The sequence below is a fragment of the Mustela putorius genome, unplaced genomic scaffold, assembly GCF_011764305.1.
Source record: "Mustela putorius furo isolate JIRA1106 unplaced genomic scaffold, ASM1176430v1.1 tig00000450_pilon_pilon_pilon, whole genome shotgun sequence".
Classification (NCBI taxonomy): domain Eukaryota; kingdom Metazoa; phylum Chordata; class Mammalia; order Carnivora; family Mustelidae; genus Mustela; species Mustela putorius.
In genome coordinates this window covers 11,709,095-11,727,192 of record NW_025421385.1, presented here as the reverse complement: position 1 = coordinate 11,727,192, position 18,098 = coordinate 11,709,095, and the positions used below count along the sequence as shown (strand labels likewise).

The following is an 18,098-nucleotide window of genomic DNA, read 5'->3' as shown; positions in this document are numbered from 1 at the left end:
TAAGGTGGGCATGGTATACTAAAACATTCTTCTTTTCACCATTTGGAAAAAGTTAACACTTCATAGTTTACCCCATCCTTATATGGTTTCCTAAAAATAGCATGTTTATTTGAAGAGAATTCTAAACACTTGAAAAACATGACAAGTAAATTAGAATTAAGAAAAAGGAATTAGTTTTATTATTTTGGAAAAAAGGAGAAAAGCAGAAAAAATGACAATGCATACCACCTATTTAATTCTGTCCTAATAATATTTAATATAAATATATATCAATTTGTAATATATAACATAAATATTTGTAATATAAATAATTCTAAGAGAAAATAAGAAAACAATCCAAAATCACTTACCATCCTCCCACTGTCTTTTAAGACTTTCCGGAAAAGCCCTTTCCACCTTAAATGTCAATACATCTCCGTGGACAATTCTCAGTTTCCCAGGTGCTGCATCAGAAAGCATCTAATTTACAAAAAAGTCAATAAAATGAGCTCATACTTCAGAAAACAGTGAAACACACATACTCTTTCTCTCTCTTTCTCCCTATACATTTTATTTCAGATTTGTGCGTCATTGAGTCAATCTGAAAAGCCAGAGACTAAGAGTGGTCACTAAATGAACTACGAGTACACCACGCCTACTGCAATAATCATCGTGTTTCATTTCTAACACATATGAATGTTCAGTGAAAGTAACAGATTATAGTAGAGCAATAGCTTATAATTTCACAAATAATATATTAACATAATTCTGACCCCCAGAATGACTTGCATTTCTGTACTGATTTAGTAAAAACCCAACTTTTATCTGCAAGTTTTTTTTTTTTTTTAAAGGTCTTTATTTACTTATTTGTGTGTGTGTGTGAGAGAGAGATGACTCCCTGCTTAGCAGGGAGCCCAATGCAGAGCTTGGTCCGAGGACCTGGAGATTATGATCTGAGCCAAAGGCAGATGCTCAAACGACTGAGACACCAAAGCACCCCCTCCATCTCCAAGTTTTTAAATTAAAGACTAAGGACATAATAATATTGAGAACTATTTAGGAAGAAATCATAAAGATGAACTTAATTCAATAAATCTTAATAACCTAAATATATACAAAGAATTTTACCTACTACTAAGAGCTAAAACCTAATCTACCAGGAGACTTAAACCAAGTAAAAAGTCATGTGTCATTGCCAACCTACATGTGGCACCCTGAAATAGTCCCCTTATATTCCTAATCTTACTATTTCTTGATCCAGGCACTTGAAACCCAATGAATTAATTATCCTTCGTGTTTTACCCACAGCTACCTCCCAGCCTATTTCTACTTTCCAACCATTTGCATTCCTTTCTTTTCCTTTAGTCTAAATATAAAAAGAAAAGAAAAGGGGGGGTACCCTCTTCTTTCTCATTTTTCTTCATTTCATCCCCCTTAGCACCATACCTTGAGATACGCTCTCACGGTACTGAAGTGTTCACACCCAGCTAAAAAGAGCCTTGAAGCTAAGCCGTCTACACATTTGTATTGCATTAAGGGCCCTTGTACCCAACACACAACTTGATTCTTGAAGTCCTCGGTTTAAAAACAACAACAAAAAACCCAACCCCAACGCAGTTCCCAATGCTTACAAAGTTTAAAATGTGGGAGTGAATGCACCAATGAGAACAAACATCCTTGCTCAAGAAGATCACAGGAAGAGGAGACCCTCTTTAGACATCAAGTCTCACCTTAAGAAGCTCAGACATCCTTGGCTCCAGAGGGAACTCTGGCTCTGAGCACCCCTTGGTCCTGCTTCTCTATCTCAATTAAAGCTGATTTTCTCTCAGAACCCTCTTCTTGCCTAATTCTGGCAACTAACAGGAAGGATGAAAGAAACATTACAGAAGCCAGACAGGAGACCCTGGACCAAGGCACCCAGTTTATAGATTACTCCTGCTTTTGGGTTAATGCTGTATCTCATATATACTTCTTTATAGAATTTTATAACATACTACACTTGGGTAGTATTGTGTACTGTCCAATTGTGTATACTTCTTTCCCACGTAGTAACACGTGCTCCTTAAGGGTAGTACCTGTTTCTCATCCACTTTAATGTCCCTTGCGGCTACAACTGCACACAGTAGGTACTTCACATTTTTTGGTGAATGACCAACTGTAAATCTGGAAACTTCCCCTCCCAGACTGAGATTTGAGGTTTCCAAAATCTGTATGATCAAGAAACTTGCAAAGATTTATTTCACTGATGAATCAGGTAAAATTATACAAGTAACATTTCAGAAATACAGAGCTGAAATGCTTATATTGGTAAGAAGCCAAACATTTTCAATTTGGTATTCACCTAGTTTATTAAGTTTTGTCATGGCAGTTTAGTAAAAATAACTGCACACCTCTGATATTAATGTACTTACAGATTATTTTAAATTACCAAGATCTGCTAAGAGTTAATCTGATGAGTTCCAGACAATAAATCATAAAAAACATAAACTTCAATACACTATGAATAAAAAAGCAGTTAGCTCTCTGTGGGAAAGGCTCTTACTGAATAAAAACTGTGTATTTAATGATAGCATTTACTATCAATGAAGAATTTTAGTTTTTTTTCTATAATTATGCTTCACATAATTAAAATAAATTAACATACCAAAAACAAAGAGGCAGAAGAACTAAAAGCTTATGCTTCAGGATACCAACATATAGAAAGTAATAAAGTATTTAGTAATTAAGACTACAATAAACAATAAAACAATGCTGTTTTGGCTTGGCTCTTTGGCATTAATATACATGCTCTGATAACCACGTTTGAAATGTTCATTTTTTTCCACAATGACACACGCAGCAACATACCAGAAAACTGGTTTAACACACATTAACCTTCCTTTCCTAAGTTTAAAGTTGCATTTCTACCTCATTTCTTTTGGATTCCCCTTCAGACTTAAGTCTCAGCCAATGAGAAAGCAAACACTCCCATTCTTTAAAAGGTGTACCTCTTCTAAGACCACTTGGTAGCCTGATCTTCCCCTTTCAGACTTGCCACTGTAGAAGGAATGAATACTGGTGACCACAGCTTTAAATGAAGGCCTTGAAGCAATTATGGGGGGAAAAAAAACACTATACAAACTGAAATCATAGTATGACTACAGACAATAGCTATTTAAATACCCAATGATTTTCAGCAATGACACACAAACATTTCTAATCAACCACTAATAGAGAAAGATGCTTTTATTATTATCATGACAATATCTGGGGGATGGTAGAGAGGTGGGAAATATCACTACTATCGGTCGTCAAGAAGAACACTGCTAACATCACACTTTAAAATCCGGATGGTGTTAGCTCATAATGTGCTCAAAGGCACAGACTACTATGAATGCAAGCACTTGATTACAGCCAAATGAGTATTTTTACAGGCACTCTTAAACTGTTTGATATATCATTTTCATTTTAGTTTTCAATCTTATATCCTTCCAAAACGAGATTTAAGTCAGCTTAGAGTAAAAGGCATTCATTAGATAAGGATGTAAAAGAAGAAACACAAAGCCAAACCATGAAAAGGAGAGGCATGTATGTAAATCCTCCAACAATGTATGTACTGAATTATAGAATTCTTAGTTTCTACTGGAAATAATTATACTAAATCCCCTAGAGAGAAAATTGTTTTTTTTTTCTAGTATTAAGTTTTATAAGGGATATACAGAACAAAATAATGGAGAATGCCTTTAATAAAAATGAAGAAACCAATGCGGGAGAATTCTTTATTTGGTGCCTTAAAAAAAATCTCTCTTCTAAGTCAAGATCTGAGAGATAGCTTTTTACAGGAGGTGAGTAACTATGGCCCACCTAGGTAATTTGTTGCTGGTCTAATTTGATGAGGAAATAATTTATACAACTCTTGGAATTAGACACAACCAGAAATTCCTTCAGAACAAAGAACTATATTGACTGGTCATTTTGTAGTTTTTATTCCCCCTTCTCATCATGAAGGGCTCATGGCAACCAGCATTGTACAATGAATGAGCTAAAGCATTAATTACACAGCCTAGTGATATTACCTTCTTCCTGACTTGCTACATAGCAGGAACCCAAACATTGTTGAAGTGCTGGGCAAAAGTGTTAGGTAAACTATATGAGAATGATCTGTAATACAGAATATGGTAGGTGAAAAACTTCTAAAACACATAAAAAAGACTAATGGTATTATTCAAAAGGAATTTAAGACAGTGTTAATATAGACTTTTCTTTCTTTCTTTTTTTTTTTAAATATTTTATTTATTTGACAGACAGAGATCGTGAGTAGGAAGAGACAGGCAGAGAGGGGGGGAAGCAGGCTCCCTGCTGAGCAGAGAGCCCGATGTGGGGCTTGATCCCAGGACCCTGGGATCATGACCTGAGCTGAAGGCAGAGGCTTAACCCACTGAGCCCCAATATAGACTTTTCTTTAGGGTGAAGATTATGGCATAATTTCAAAAAGTCAAATTGTTTTGTTTTTTAAATAGGACCCAACATGTATAACAGAAATTCATTTACCCAGTCTCATCATGGATTTAGAGATTTGATTTAGTAAACTTTCTGTTCAACCAGTGGTTAACATTTCTTAGAAAGAAACTTACATAGTATCATGTCTTATCTTTTTCTTGTCCAGTAGCTGTGGCTAGGACTTCCAGTACTATGTTGAATAAAAATGGGCAAAGTAGACATCCTTGTCTTCTTCCTGATCTTATAGGAAAAGCTCTCAGTTTTCCACTTCTGAGTATGACATTAGCTGTAGGTTTTTTTCATAGTGTATGTCTAGGTAGGATCTCTCTAAACCTATTTTATTGAGTTTTTATCATGAATGGATGTTGTACTTTGTCAAATGCTTTTTCTTTATCTATTGAGATGATCATATGGTTTTTATTCTCTCATATTAATGTGATATATCACATTAATTGTGATTGATTAGCAAATACTGAACCACTCCTGCATTCCTGGAATAAATTCCACTTGATTATGGTGAATGATTTTTTTAATGAATAACAAGGAAAAGAAAAATTAAGGAAATAATCCCATTTATAATTACACCCAAAATAACAAAATACCTAGGAATAAACTTAACCAAGGAGGTAAAGGACCCATACTCTGAAAACTACGAAACATTTATGAAAAAAATTGAAAATGACACAAGTGGAAAGATATTCCATACTCATGTACCAGAAGAGCCAACATTACTAAAATGTACATACTACCCAAAGCAATCTATAGGTTCAATGGAATCCCTATCAAAATACCAACAGTTTTCACAAAACTAGTATAAATTACCCTAAAATTTATATGGAACTATTAAAGACCCCAAATAGCCAAGGTAAACTTGAAAAAGAACAAAGCTGGAGGTATCACAACCCCAGATTTCCAGATATCATGCAAAGTTATAGAAATCAAAATAGTATGGTATTGGCAAAAAAACAGGCACATAGATCAGTGGAGCAGCGTTGAGAGCCCAGAAATAAAACCACGTTTCTTTGGTCAATTAATCTTTGACAAAGGAGGCAAGAACATATAATGGAGAAAAAGATGGTCTCTTCAACAAATGGTGTTGGGAAAACTGGACAGCTACATGCAAAAGGATGAAACTCTACCAATTTCTTATATCGTACATTAAAAACAAAAACAAAAAGAACAAACTTAAAATGCATTAAAGATCTAAATGTGAGACCTGAAACCACAAAACTCCAAGGAGAAAACACAGGCAATTCCTTTGACACTGGGCATAAATTTTTTTTTTTTTAGATATGTCTCCTCAGGCAAGGGAAACAAAGGCAATATAAAACTACTGGGACTAACCGAAATAAAAAGCTTCTGCAGAGTGAAAGAAAACATCAACCAAACATAGTATCCAAAATATATAAAGAACTTATACAACTCAGCACCAAAACCCCCCAAATTATTCTAATAAAAAACAGGCAGAGGACCTGAGTAACCATTTTCTAAATAAGACATACAGATGGTCAACAGACATGAAACGATGCTCAACACCTCTAATCAGAGAAATGTACATCAAAACCACGGTGAAATATCACTTTATGCCCATCAGAATGGATAAAATAAAAAACACAAGAAATAACAAGTGTTGGTGAGGATATAGAGAAAAAGGAATCTTTGTGTACTATTGGTGGGAATGAAAACTGGTATAGCCACTGTGAAAAACAGTATGGAGGTTTCTCAAATATTAAAAATACAATTACCATAAAATCCAGTAATTCCACTACTGGGTATCTGAAACACTAATTTGAAAAGATATATGAGCCCGCTTGTTTACTGCAGCACTGTTTAGGACAGGCAAGGTACGGAAGCAGCCCACGTGTCCATGGATAGATGAATGGATACAGAGATGTGGTATATATATACAATGAAATATTACTCAAACATAAAGAATGAAATCTTCACATTTGCAGCACACAGATGGAGCTAGGGGATACAATGCTAAGTAAAGTCAGTCAGTCAGAGAAAGACAAGTACCATATGATTTCACTTAAACATGGAATTTAAAGAACAGAACAAACAGAAAAGAGACAAATAGAAAAACAATCTTAAATACAGAGAACTAAGTAGTCATTGCAGAGGGGAGCTGGGTGAAAGAGATAAAGAGAATTAAGGGTACATTTATCTTGAGGTGCTCTGGGAAATGTACAGAAGTACTGATCATTATATTGTACACCTGAAACTAATACAACACAGAATGTTAATTATGATTCAATTAAAAAAAAAAAAAACTTGTGAAAATAAAAAAAGAATGAAAAACTTATAGACAGAAATCCTTCCATACAATAACACACAATCCTCTTCCTTAAGCTGAGAACAATACACCCTATTGCATCCTTGATGGCTAGGGTCATTGTTGCCTGTAGAGAATGGCTTCAATGGTTATGATCCCTTATTACTAGGCTTTTTTTTTTTTTTTAGTTTTTATGTTTGCTTGTTATACCTTTTCTGCCACAGTAATATCTGTTACTTCTTGCTGTTGTCAGTGGGTCTGCTTCTAGCACTGATGTCTGTACTTCTAATCTGTAGTAGACTGGGAAATCACTTTGACTGTTGGCCACCTTCTACTTATTTGTCCAGTTTTGATTAACTGTAGCTGTATCATGTGAGTTACATGTGTGAAGTATCTAATCATGTCACAACACAAAGTCAGGTCATCTTTTCTTCTGTAAAATTTGGTAGAGATGAAAGAATTTCAAAGTTTTATTGTCTCTGTTGAAAAACAGTTCCTTTTGCCAGGATGACTAAATTACTTTATAAACCCCTTATAAGATGACAGGGAAGGAGCATCATTATAATAGCAAACATTTACTGGCTACTGGCAGTATGCCAGGCTCTTTAGACTCCAATCTCTTCACAGAAATTTCCATCTTTCCTCCAAGGATCACAAATAATAGTGATTATTCCCATGCTGCAGATGAGAAAGCTGAAACTAAAACTGCTTCAACAGCAAGCTCAAGATCACAAAGCTAGTATGTGCTGTTTCTGAGATCTGACACCAGCCTATTTGATCTCAATGCTGTGAGCTTTCCATCCTGCCTGTTAAGTAGAAATAATCAGTGTTTACCTCTTACAAACCCCAGAGGCAATACTAACAATAATCATGACTTACTGTCTCCAAAATTCCATGAAAGAAGCACATAATAATTAAGAAGAATCCTAGAGCTTCTTACTCTGGCTAAGATGGAGTACAAAAGACCACGTAGTCTCTTCTGGCTTAAACAGATAAAAAAATGAATAACGTAGATGAAACAACAGTTTTCAGATGCTGGACAGCAGGAGATGCAGGGAAACCTGCAGATCCAAAAAGCTCAAGGTGCCCCACACAAGAGAAACATGAAGAAAAGGACACGAAGGTGCACCATGATGAAACTGCTCAAAACCAGGGATAGAGATAAATCTTAAAAGAAGTCAGAGAAAAAAGTCAGAGGGGCAAAGACAAGAATGACAACAGATTTCCTATGAGAAACAATGCAAATGAGAAGATGGCTGAGCAACATTTTTCGACTACTAAAAAACCAAAACAACAACAAAAAGCGGTTAGTATGTTTTTCAAAAACAAAAGCGAACTAAAACACTTTTTTAGACATACAAACACTGAAAAGTTCTGTCACCAACAGATACACAGTTACAAAAAAATGCTAAAGAAAATCTTTCAGGTAGAAAGAAAATAATACTAAATGTAAATATGGATGAGGAGCACTCAAAATAGTAACCATATCGGGGCACCAGGGTGGCTCAGTTGGTTGAACGTCCAACTCTTGATCTCAGGGTCCTGAGTTCAAGTCCTGTGCTGGGCTGCATGCTGCACATGGAATCTACTTAATACCAAAACAAAACAAAACAAACAAACAAACAAAAAAACCCAAATGTGTAAATATGTAACAGTGTTTCTTATTATAGTTGACCCTTTAACAACAGAGATTGAATAGCACTGATTGGTCCACTTACATGCAGACTTCTTACAGTACTATAAATATATTCTCTTTTTTTTTTTTTAAGATTTTTGAGAGAGCGTGTGCGCACACAGGGGAAGGATCAGAAGGAGAGCGACAAGCAAGCTCCATGCTGAATGTGGAGCCTGATGTGGGGCTTGATTTCAGGACCCTGAGATCAGGACCTGAGCTGAAACCAAGATTAAGATGCCTAACTGAGTGACCCCCCAGATGCCTTTCCTTATGATTTTTCTTAGTAACGTTTTCCTTTCTCTAGCTTACTTTATTATAAGAATACAGCACATAACACATGTAACATACAAACTATGCATTAATTGATTGGCTATTGGTAAGGCTTCTAGTTAACAGCAGACTTCAGTAGTTAAGTTCCTGGGGAGTCCAAAGTTATATGTGGATTTTCAGCTATGTGGGAGTCAGCACCCCCAACCCCCACACTGTTCAAAAGTCAACTGTATTGAAATCTCTTTTAATACAGAATTGACTTTAAAGCAAAAATAACATTGTACCGTGAACTTTACAACATACGAAGAAGTAAATCGTATGACAATAGTACAAAGGCCTACAAGGAGAAACACAAACACACTATCTTAAGATTTGTATGTTATACATAAAGTGGTATTTTCTTACTTGAGGATAAGCTGGGATATGTTACAGATGTATAACCATACACCATCAATAAATTACTAATAGTAAAACAGAATTACAGATAAAAATTGCAGCAGGCTGACTACTGGCCCCAAAAGATGTCTAATCCCTGTGACTATGTTACTTTACATGGTAAAAAGGACTTTGCGGATGTGATTAAATACCCCAATATGTGGAGATTATCCTAGATTATCTGGGTGGACCCAACATAATCAATCACAAGGGCCTTAATAAAAGTGAGGCAGAAGGATTAAAGTCAATAGTAGATAGAGAAGCAAGGAGTCCCGGGGCTAATAAATGCAGGTGGCCTCCAGAAGCTGAAAAAGGAAAGGACCCAACAAGTCAAATAAGAAACTGAAAGGGAAATTAGAGCTGAAGGTTTATATAAGAGTTCTAATGTCTTTCAGAAGTCTTTTTTTTGGGTCTAATATGGCAAAAAAATTTTTAAGTAAGTTGGTAAATTTCATTCATTATGAATGAGTGAAAATGAAAACACAACCTACCAAAATTTGTGGGATTCTGCTCAGGTTTTACTGAGAGGATATTTATAGCACTAAACACCTATAAGAAAAGAAAGGCCTCAAAGAAACCACTTCAGCTTCCACCTTAAAAAAACTATAGAAAGAACAAAGTAAACTTCAAGGAAACAGCATAACATGAGGATTTCAGGGCAGAAATCAAATAGAAAACAGAACCCAAAATTGATCAATGAAATCAAGAGCTTTTTTGTTGTTCTTTTTTGAGATCAATAAAGTTCACCAATATACAGTAAGACTGATCAGGAAAAAAAGAGAAATACACAAATTACCAATACTGAATGAGAAAGAAAGAGATCACTGAAGGTTCTACAGATGGTTGGTTTACCATTAGGGAAAAAAACCCCAAAAAACAATAAAATTCATCATATTAACTTAAAAAAAAAAAGCCACATTATTATCTCATTAAACACAGGAAAAGTATTTCTGCAAACTCAACATCCATTATTTAAAACAAAAACCAAACAAAGCACCATGATCTCTCAGCAAACTAGGAACAGATGGACCTTCCTCAGTCTGAAAAAGGAGATCCAGGAAGAACCTACAACTAACATCATATTCAATGGTGAAAGTTTGAATGCTTTCCATGAGGTCAGGGACAGGCACGGAGGTATACTCCTAGTTCTATTCACACTGTACTGGAGATTCTAGCCAAGACAAGAAGAAATAGAGACAAAGATACTGAAATGGATACTGAAATGGTAAAACAGTCTTTACTGCAGATGAAATGATAACACATGCAGAAAATCCTAAGAAATCTACAAAAGAGCCACAAAGCAGTGAGCACAAGAAGGCTGCAGGATACAAAATCCATGCCAAAACAGCAGCTACAAACAAATAGAAATTAAAAACCAATACCAAGTACAATGGCAACAAAAAGAAGGACATAGGGGTAAATTTGACAAAAAATATGCAAGACTTGTATACTTAAAACTACAAAACACTGTTGAGAGAAACTGAAGGAAACCTACAGGTAGACATACCATGTTTACAGATCAGAAGCTAATGCCATTAAGATGCTAGTTCTCCTCACAGTGAACTACAGTTTTAATCCAAATCCAATCATAGTCCCATCAGGTTTTTTTTTAAAAAAAAAAAGGAAACTGATGATCTAATTTTAAAACTATATGGAAATGCTAAGGACTTATAGAAGAGCCAAAACAATTTTGGAAAAGAAAGATAAGGTTGGAAGACTTACATTACCTGCTCTCAAGTCTTACTATAAAGCTATGGGGATCAACACAGGTTAGTCACAGTGAAGAAAACAGACTTACATATCAACAGTAAAGAACTGGAAGTACAGAAACAGACCACCATATATAAGACCAGTTGATTTTTGACAATAGGATCAAGGCAATTCAATGAAGAAAAGATAAAATTTTCAACAATGGTGCAAAATAATGAACCTCTACTCCTACATCTCACATTACACACAAAAGGTAACTCAAAAAGTATCATAAACCTACATGAAAAACTTAATAAAGCCTTAAAACATCTAGACGAAAACATGGAAATTCTTAGTTCTTGTTTTGACAATTATTTTTTAATATAAGATGCAAAAAGCATCAAATTCAAAAAGAAAAATTTGATAAACCTTACTTCATTAAAACTAAGTTTTACTCTCTGAAAGTCACCATTAAATGTCAAAAATGGAAAGGTAAGTCCCATCTGAGTAGAAAGCACTACAAAACGTGTATCTGACAAAATACTTGTATCTAATCTACATAAAGATTTCTTATAATACAATAATATGAAGACAAAAAAAGAAATGCTCAAAATATTTGCATAATTCTCCAGAAAAGATATATAGGTGGCAAATAAACACATGAAAACATGTCCAGGGGCACCTGGGCAGCTCAATTGGTTAAGCAGCTAACTCTTACTTTTGATCTCAGGGTCCTGGGTTCAAGCCCCACATTGGATTCTACACTCAGGGAGGAGTATGCTTGAGGATTTTCTCTTTTCCTCTCCCTCTGCCCCCCCAACCCACACTCTCTTTATAAACATAATTAAATTTTAAGAAAATATGTCCAATATTGCTGATAAGGAAAATCATATTAAGATACCACTATATGCTTGTTTGGATGGTTACAATTAAAAAGATTAATCATACCAAATGTGAGAACATGTGATGGAAAGGTAACTCTCATGCATGGGGAGAATATTAAAATGGTATAGCTACTTTGTAAAAAGTTTTGGTAGTTTCACAAAAAGTTTAATATACACCTACCATAGACTCAGACACTCTGCATCTAACTCTTTCCCAAGAGAAATAAAAGTATATATTCACACAAAGAGTTGCATGTGAGTGTTAAGGACAGCTCTTTACATAACTACCAAAAAATGAAAACAACCCAAAGTCCATCAACTAGTGAATGGATTGATAAATGTGGCATACTCAAGCAATGGAATACTAGTCAGTGATAAATAAATCCAACTATTGATAAACACCCCAACATGGATGAATTTCAAAATACTTATGCTCAGTAAAAGACAGAATACAAAAAAGAGCATACATTGTACGAGTCCATTCATATGAAATTCTAAAAAATGGAAACTATCCTATAGTGACAAAACGGAACCATGGCTGTCTGACGAGGATAGATTATAAAGGAAAATGAGGAATCCTGAAGGTGACGGATGTTCGTTATCTTGACTGTGGTGATGGTTTCAGGACACTACATTTGTCAAAATTTGGTAATCTGTACACTTTAAACATGTGCAGTTTACTGCACATCAATAATACTCGGTAAAGCTATGAAACAAAGAACTTAGTGCAATAAGCCCTCCATAAATGATTGTTTTAAAGATTTCACATATTTATAACAGACAGGAAAAAAAAAATGAAGAACCCAGATTGTTTACTTCAAGGAGAGCGGATTGCTTATGTTGTTCTCTCCAGTCCAGAAATGGGGGAAGAACTTAATGAAACCTGTTGGAGGCCACGGCACGGTTGGAGTTGTGGATCAAACCAGGCCCTGACTTGTGTATCCTTTAAAGTCCAGATGCCTTAACAAGGGGTTAAAGACGGGAAAGTTGAATAACACTGAGAAAGCGTCTGTGCTATGTGTCGTGCACTCGCCTACGTGGCTTCCACACGTTCTCCCTACAGAAGGCAACAATGTGGTCAGCGTCTTAAATTCGTAGTTGGTTCTTGTTGTTCCTGTACTGCCCATAACCGACTCCCTGGTTGATTGTAACTTCTTGTAATCAATAGTAGCTAAAGGCATTAGCCGTGACTACCGGGCATCACAAGATTTGTTTGTAGTTAATGTAAACTTGTCATAGGAACTTGCTGTTATCTGACTAGATACTGATGTATTATTACTCCTTCTATTGTGGTCTGCCTTATAAATGATTATAAGATGTGAAATAAAATTGGCACTGTTGGACATCCTCCTCGGTGCTCCAACTGCCCCCATCTCTGTCTTTTAATTTCTTTTCACCATCCTCTTACCCTCACATTCCTGGTCGATTTGTCGCGCCAGCAGCGACAGAAACCTCAAGTCCCTGGGGTACCAAAAAAATCTCACTGCCTTCCAAAGCAGAGAATCCACCCAGCCATAAAAATGTAACAACAATAAGCAACTAAAAAATAATTAACAACAACAAAAAAAACCCTAAAAATGCACAATCACAAGAGAATGCTCCAACATTAAGAGAAAGAAACTCTAGATGTCTAATGGTAACTTGAAGAGTTGGGAGAAAGCTCCAGTGTTTCCACAGCACTGGGGAGTTATACTCTATAGTGTTCCAAAGGAATAACTTTACTGTTCTCCCATACCTTTTTCCAGATAAGCAGTCTCCTGATCAATCCTTAATTAACAGATCTCCAAGGCAGAGGGACAATAATTTATTTATATTGAAAATTATATTGAGTGCTTAACTAAGTAAGTATGAGGCATTCATTTAATCCTCATTACAATCCTAGGAGCAAACTAAGGCACAGAGGACATAGTTACCTGCCCGAAGACATATAACCCGTAAATGATAGAGTCCGAAGTCAAAGTCAGGCAATCTGACGCTGAAGTCTGTGTTCTTTACCACAAAACTATCCTACAATATGTTCACACATTAGAAGAGACATGTTTTTTTACTTTACAACATGCTGATGATGAAACTCGTATATTAACACTATGTTCTTTGCCCTAAGACCCTAAGATGCTAATGACAATATCTTGAGAATTGGATTAAAATACAAATGATATATTTTCAGCTAGAAGACATTTTATAAATTATTACAATTTCTTTAAAACATAATTCTATTAGCTTAGAAACCACTAAAATGGAATCCTTGAAATAGATCACTCCTTCTGCCTTTATTCAGTTTTATGATTAATTTAGTCCCTCTAAATGAAAGTGGTTTTACATATTGAAACATTCTTTATAGGAAAAAGAAATCTATTTGATATTTTAGTACCCAACATTTCTTTTTAAGGCAAATTCCTTTCCTGCAATGTAAGACACTAAGAATCAATTTTGCTTCTTCTACAGAAACAGATAAGACAAACGCACATTTCTTCCAGAGCAATTTACCTTGAAATAAATTTATATTTAAAAAAGAGCACAAAACTTTTTAATAATCAATGCTGCACAATTATTTATTTTCACTATTAAATGACACATTTAGTTGGTTGATTAGATATATTATGCACATAGTCAACCTTTTCTTTTCCCATATAAGAAATTACGGAACACCTGCTATATGCCAGCCATGGTTATACGTGGTAGAGCACAGAAAAAAACACACAAAAATCTCCATGCTCTTGGTACTGACATTCCAGAGGGGTAAGGTGGATAACAAATAAAGAAATATAGTGTATCAGATGGTCAATTTAATAAGACAAAACAAGACAGGGGTTAAGAGTGCAGGGTCTTGGTGGGGCAGCTGAAAAGAGAAGCATATAGTTGCCTTTTAAATAGTCTGTCTTCAAAGATCTTTAGTTGAGATCAGGAAAGGAGAATATGTAAATTAAGGTGGGGACGAACAGAAATTTGATTCACCTCCTTGCCTCATGAGAAAGAATCACGTATAACAGATGGTAAGGTTGAGGGTTAGAAAGTCTCTTCAAGTGCCTAAAGGTCAGATGAGTATTCCCAATGTCCAAAAGGGCTAGATGAAAAAACCTGAACTCACAGTGTCATTCAGCTTCTTTCCACTACTTCATGATCTCACCAAAAATAAGATATTCACACTTTCACCTCTGAGTTACAGTTTTTCAAAGAAGGTGGTTCAAAGCAAAAATCGCTATTAACATTCTACATCAAGGAATATGTACCATATGAGAATTGAAAAATAAAGTTATAAATCTGAAACTAACTCTGTCAATTCTGTCAATAGTAAAGTTAGATAAAACTAAATATATTTTTAAAGCATGAAACAAAATGTAGCCCAATAATAAGAAATGACTAAGTTTCTAAACAAAAAAATCAGTTGTGTGCACACAAAGCCCCTAGATTTTTCAAACAAATTTCCTCAAACTGTTCCGGTAGAAATGAAGTATTTTTCAATTATTGCACATACAAGCATTAGACTGTACCAATTTTAAGCCAATTTGTCTCTTGTGTGAAAGTAATAATGCTGATGACTTTATTATTCTGTTGGAGTCACTTAACAAATTGCTACTCATCTAAGCCAAAGGCTAAGGGCTCTTCTAAAGTTTTAGAATTACAGAGGAATCAAACAAAGGCCCTTCAGCCATTAAGTGTCCCGCTATGACGAATTCCCTTTACAAAATCCCTGATAAAATGGGTTTCACTGTTTGCCACCATTTAAAAAATATGTCCCTCCTTATTTTAAATCCATACCTGTCTCCCTCAATTCCACCTATTTGTATTAGCTTTTTTTTAGAAATCAAAATAAGCACCCAAGGCTTCTCTTCTCCAAATGAAACATGCCCAGTTCCCTCAAATATTTCTCATATAACAATGGCACCTAAGATGCATGTAACACTTTATTCAAACTTCATCTTAAATCTCTGTGTACAGTGGTATTTCATTTCTTCACTTAGTTCTTCACCAAATGCTTAAGCTTAACAATTAATCTCTTTAAAAAGCATAAGTTTTCTCCATCTTTTGCTTGTAGAATGATTTTCTGAATCTAAATGAAGTTCTCATAAATCATGCCAATAACTCAGTCATTACTGGCATTATTTACTTATTTTTGAAAGAGTGGGCCAGAACATGCACCAGTAGTAGATTAAAAAAAAAAAAAAAAGATCACACAAACCAAGTAGTTTGTCTAGCACTGATGCATTAACACAGGTTTATTCAAGAAGTGGTCTATTAACCAACACGCTGGGATGCTTGTTAGAAATGCAATTCCTAGACCTCTTGGGACTATGGAATCAAAATCTCTGGAATGGGGCCTGGAGATCTGAAGTTTAAAGAGCCACCAAGGAGATCCTTGGATATCCTGAGGCTTAAGAATCATAGCCTGAAGATTGAAGTCGGGTTTTTTTTTTTTTTTTTTTTGGGCCTCCTAAAAAAGATATTTTAAGTATCTTACCTGTAATCCAGGAATAAATCGACTATCCTTTTCAACCACCAAAAGTTCAGCAACATTGGCATTAAGAATGGATCTTGTGATTCCCCCTGGCCCAGGGCCCACTTCATACACATAAGCATCTGTCAGATTCCCAGCTTTCTTTACAATTTTATCTAGGAAAAAGAACGTTTTAATGATTTTGATAAATTTCAGTGTGCAAAATTTAATAATTACTATAGATTCTCATCAACCGTTATTCAAGGAATCCTCTATACCATATTTGTCTGATTATTTAACTCAACCTAAACCAACATATAGTGGTCATTCACTATGTGATCACAACATAGTTGTATTGTATTATCAGTCCCTTAACAAAAATAGGATTATCATGACAAACTTCCTAAATTAAATATAGTTAATACTGTATTTTCCTCCACCAAACCAATCAATCAGTTCCTAAGAACCGACCAGGTAAGCACTCACCATCTCTCTACAGTTGCCAAATACTGAATATTTGAATAAGTAAGACTAGTTTTACATTCAGAATTTCCAATGCTGCTAGTTTGAAATCCCAAAGCAAAAAGTGCTGGCAGTCTCACTTTTACCTGTAGACATCTAGCTGGTCCATATGGCCACAGCAACAAGTCCCTAGATCATAGGACTAGCAGAAATACAGATTCTTGGTCATTTTTAGGAAAAAGTTAAACTTCTTAGGGGAGTTGTTGTAAGCTTTGCAAATATGCAAATTAATAAGGAAAAGTTAATGTCTTAAATTAACTTCTTTAACTTAGCTGACCTTAAGAAATAATGAAAAAGGGGGTGCCTGGGTGGCTCAGTGCGTTAAAGCCTCTGCCTTCAGCTCAGGTCATGATCTCAGGGTCCTGGAATCAAGCCCCTCATTGGCTCTCTGCTCAGCGGGGAGCCTGCTTCCTCCTCTCTCTGCCTGCCTCTCTGCCTACTTGTGATCTCTGTCAAATAAATAGAATCTATTAAAAAAAAAAAAAGAAAGAAAGAAAAAATGAAAAAGATTACAGAGGATTCACTGCAACCAACTATCACTTCTGAAAAAACGTATGATGGGCTGGTCTTATTGACTGAGATACTAAAATCCAAGTAACTGGGTCTCCTGGGACAGTGGAAATTTAGCCACTGAAAACATACCAGCACTTCCTTGTAGTGTTCACTGAGACTGTACAGTACCATTTTTGTAGGCTTAAAACCCCAAATAGAAAGCAAAAATGGTTCTTTTAAAGATTTTTAAAGATTTATTTATATATATATTTATATTTATATAATCTTTTTATCTATATATTTATATCTATATAAATATATATATATTTATATAATCTTTTTAAAGATTTATTTTATTTAGAGAAAGAGTGAAGGGGAGGGGGAGAAGGAGAGAGTCTCAAGCAGACTCACCACCTCAAGATCATGACCTGAGTGGAAATCGAGAGGAACACTAAACTGACTGAGCCACTAAAGCAAAAAAGTTTTGTCTTTTAACTGGTGCTTAGAGGGAATTAGCATATGCCCACCAACCATTTATTTTAGGTGCTTTACGTGCTTTCTCACTTGCATCTCACAATCTTTCCAACACATTAAGAACTACTATCCCAATTTAACTTCTCTGAACATTTCTATTTCCTTCTTTTTTTTTTTTTTAAGATTTTATTTATTTATTTGACAGAGAGAGATTACAAGTAGGCAGAGAGGCAGGCAGAGAGAGAGAGAGGAGGAAGCAGGCTCCCTGCTGAGCAGAGAGCCCGATGCGGGACTGGATCCCAGGACCTTGAGATCATGACCCGAGCCGAAGGCAGCGGCTTAACCCACTGAGCCACCCATGCGCCCCTCTATTTCCTTCTTAATGTTTCATCGTGCAAGGTCATCTAGAAAGGAAATGGAAGAGAGCTGACTCCAGCTCAGGTGTAAATTCTTAAGCAATCCTTCCTCCACTATAGACCAATGCCTTTT

The 18,098-nt window shown here is 35.5% G+C and overlaps 1 protein-coding gene across 5 annotated transcripts in view; it reads right to left on the bottom strand.

Moving 5' to 3' along the window:
• Positions 1–18,098, bottom strand: part of TFB1M (transcription factor B1, mitochondrial) — a 72,790-nt gene that overhangs the window by 53,014 nt on the left and 1,678 nt on the right. For all 5 annotated transcript variants that reach the window (XR_201194.3, XM_004778193.3, XM_045080155.1 and 2 more), the window contains exons 2-3: positions 16,146–16,297; positions 351–459 (exon numbers count right to left, since the gene is read on the bottom strand). Coding sequence is in view for 4 of the 5 variants with exons in the window: in XM_004778193.3 (XP_004778250.1) it covers positions 351–459; positions 16,146–16,297 (261 nt within the window). In the remaining variant the exon portion in view is untranslated. The remainder of the gene's footprint in view (positions 1–350; positions 460–16,145; positions 16,298–18,098) is intronic.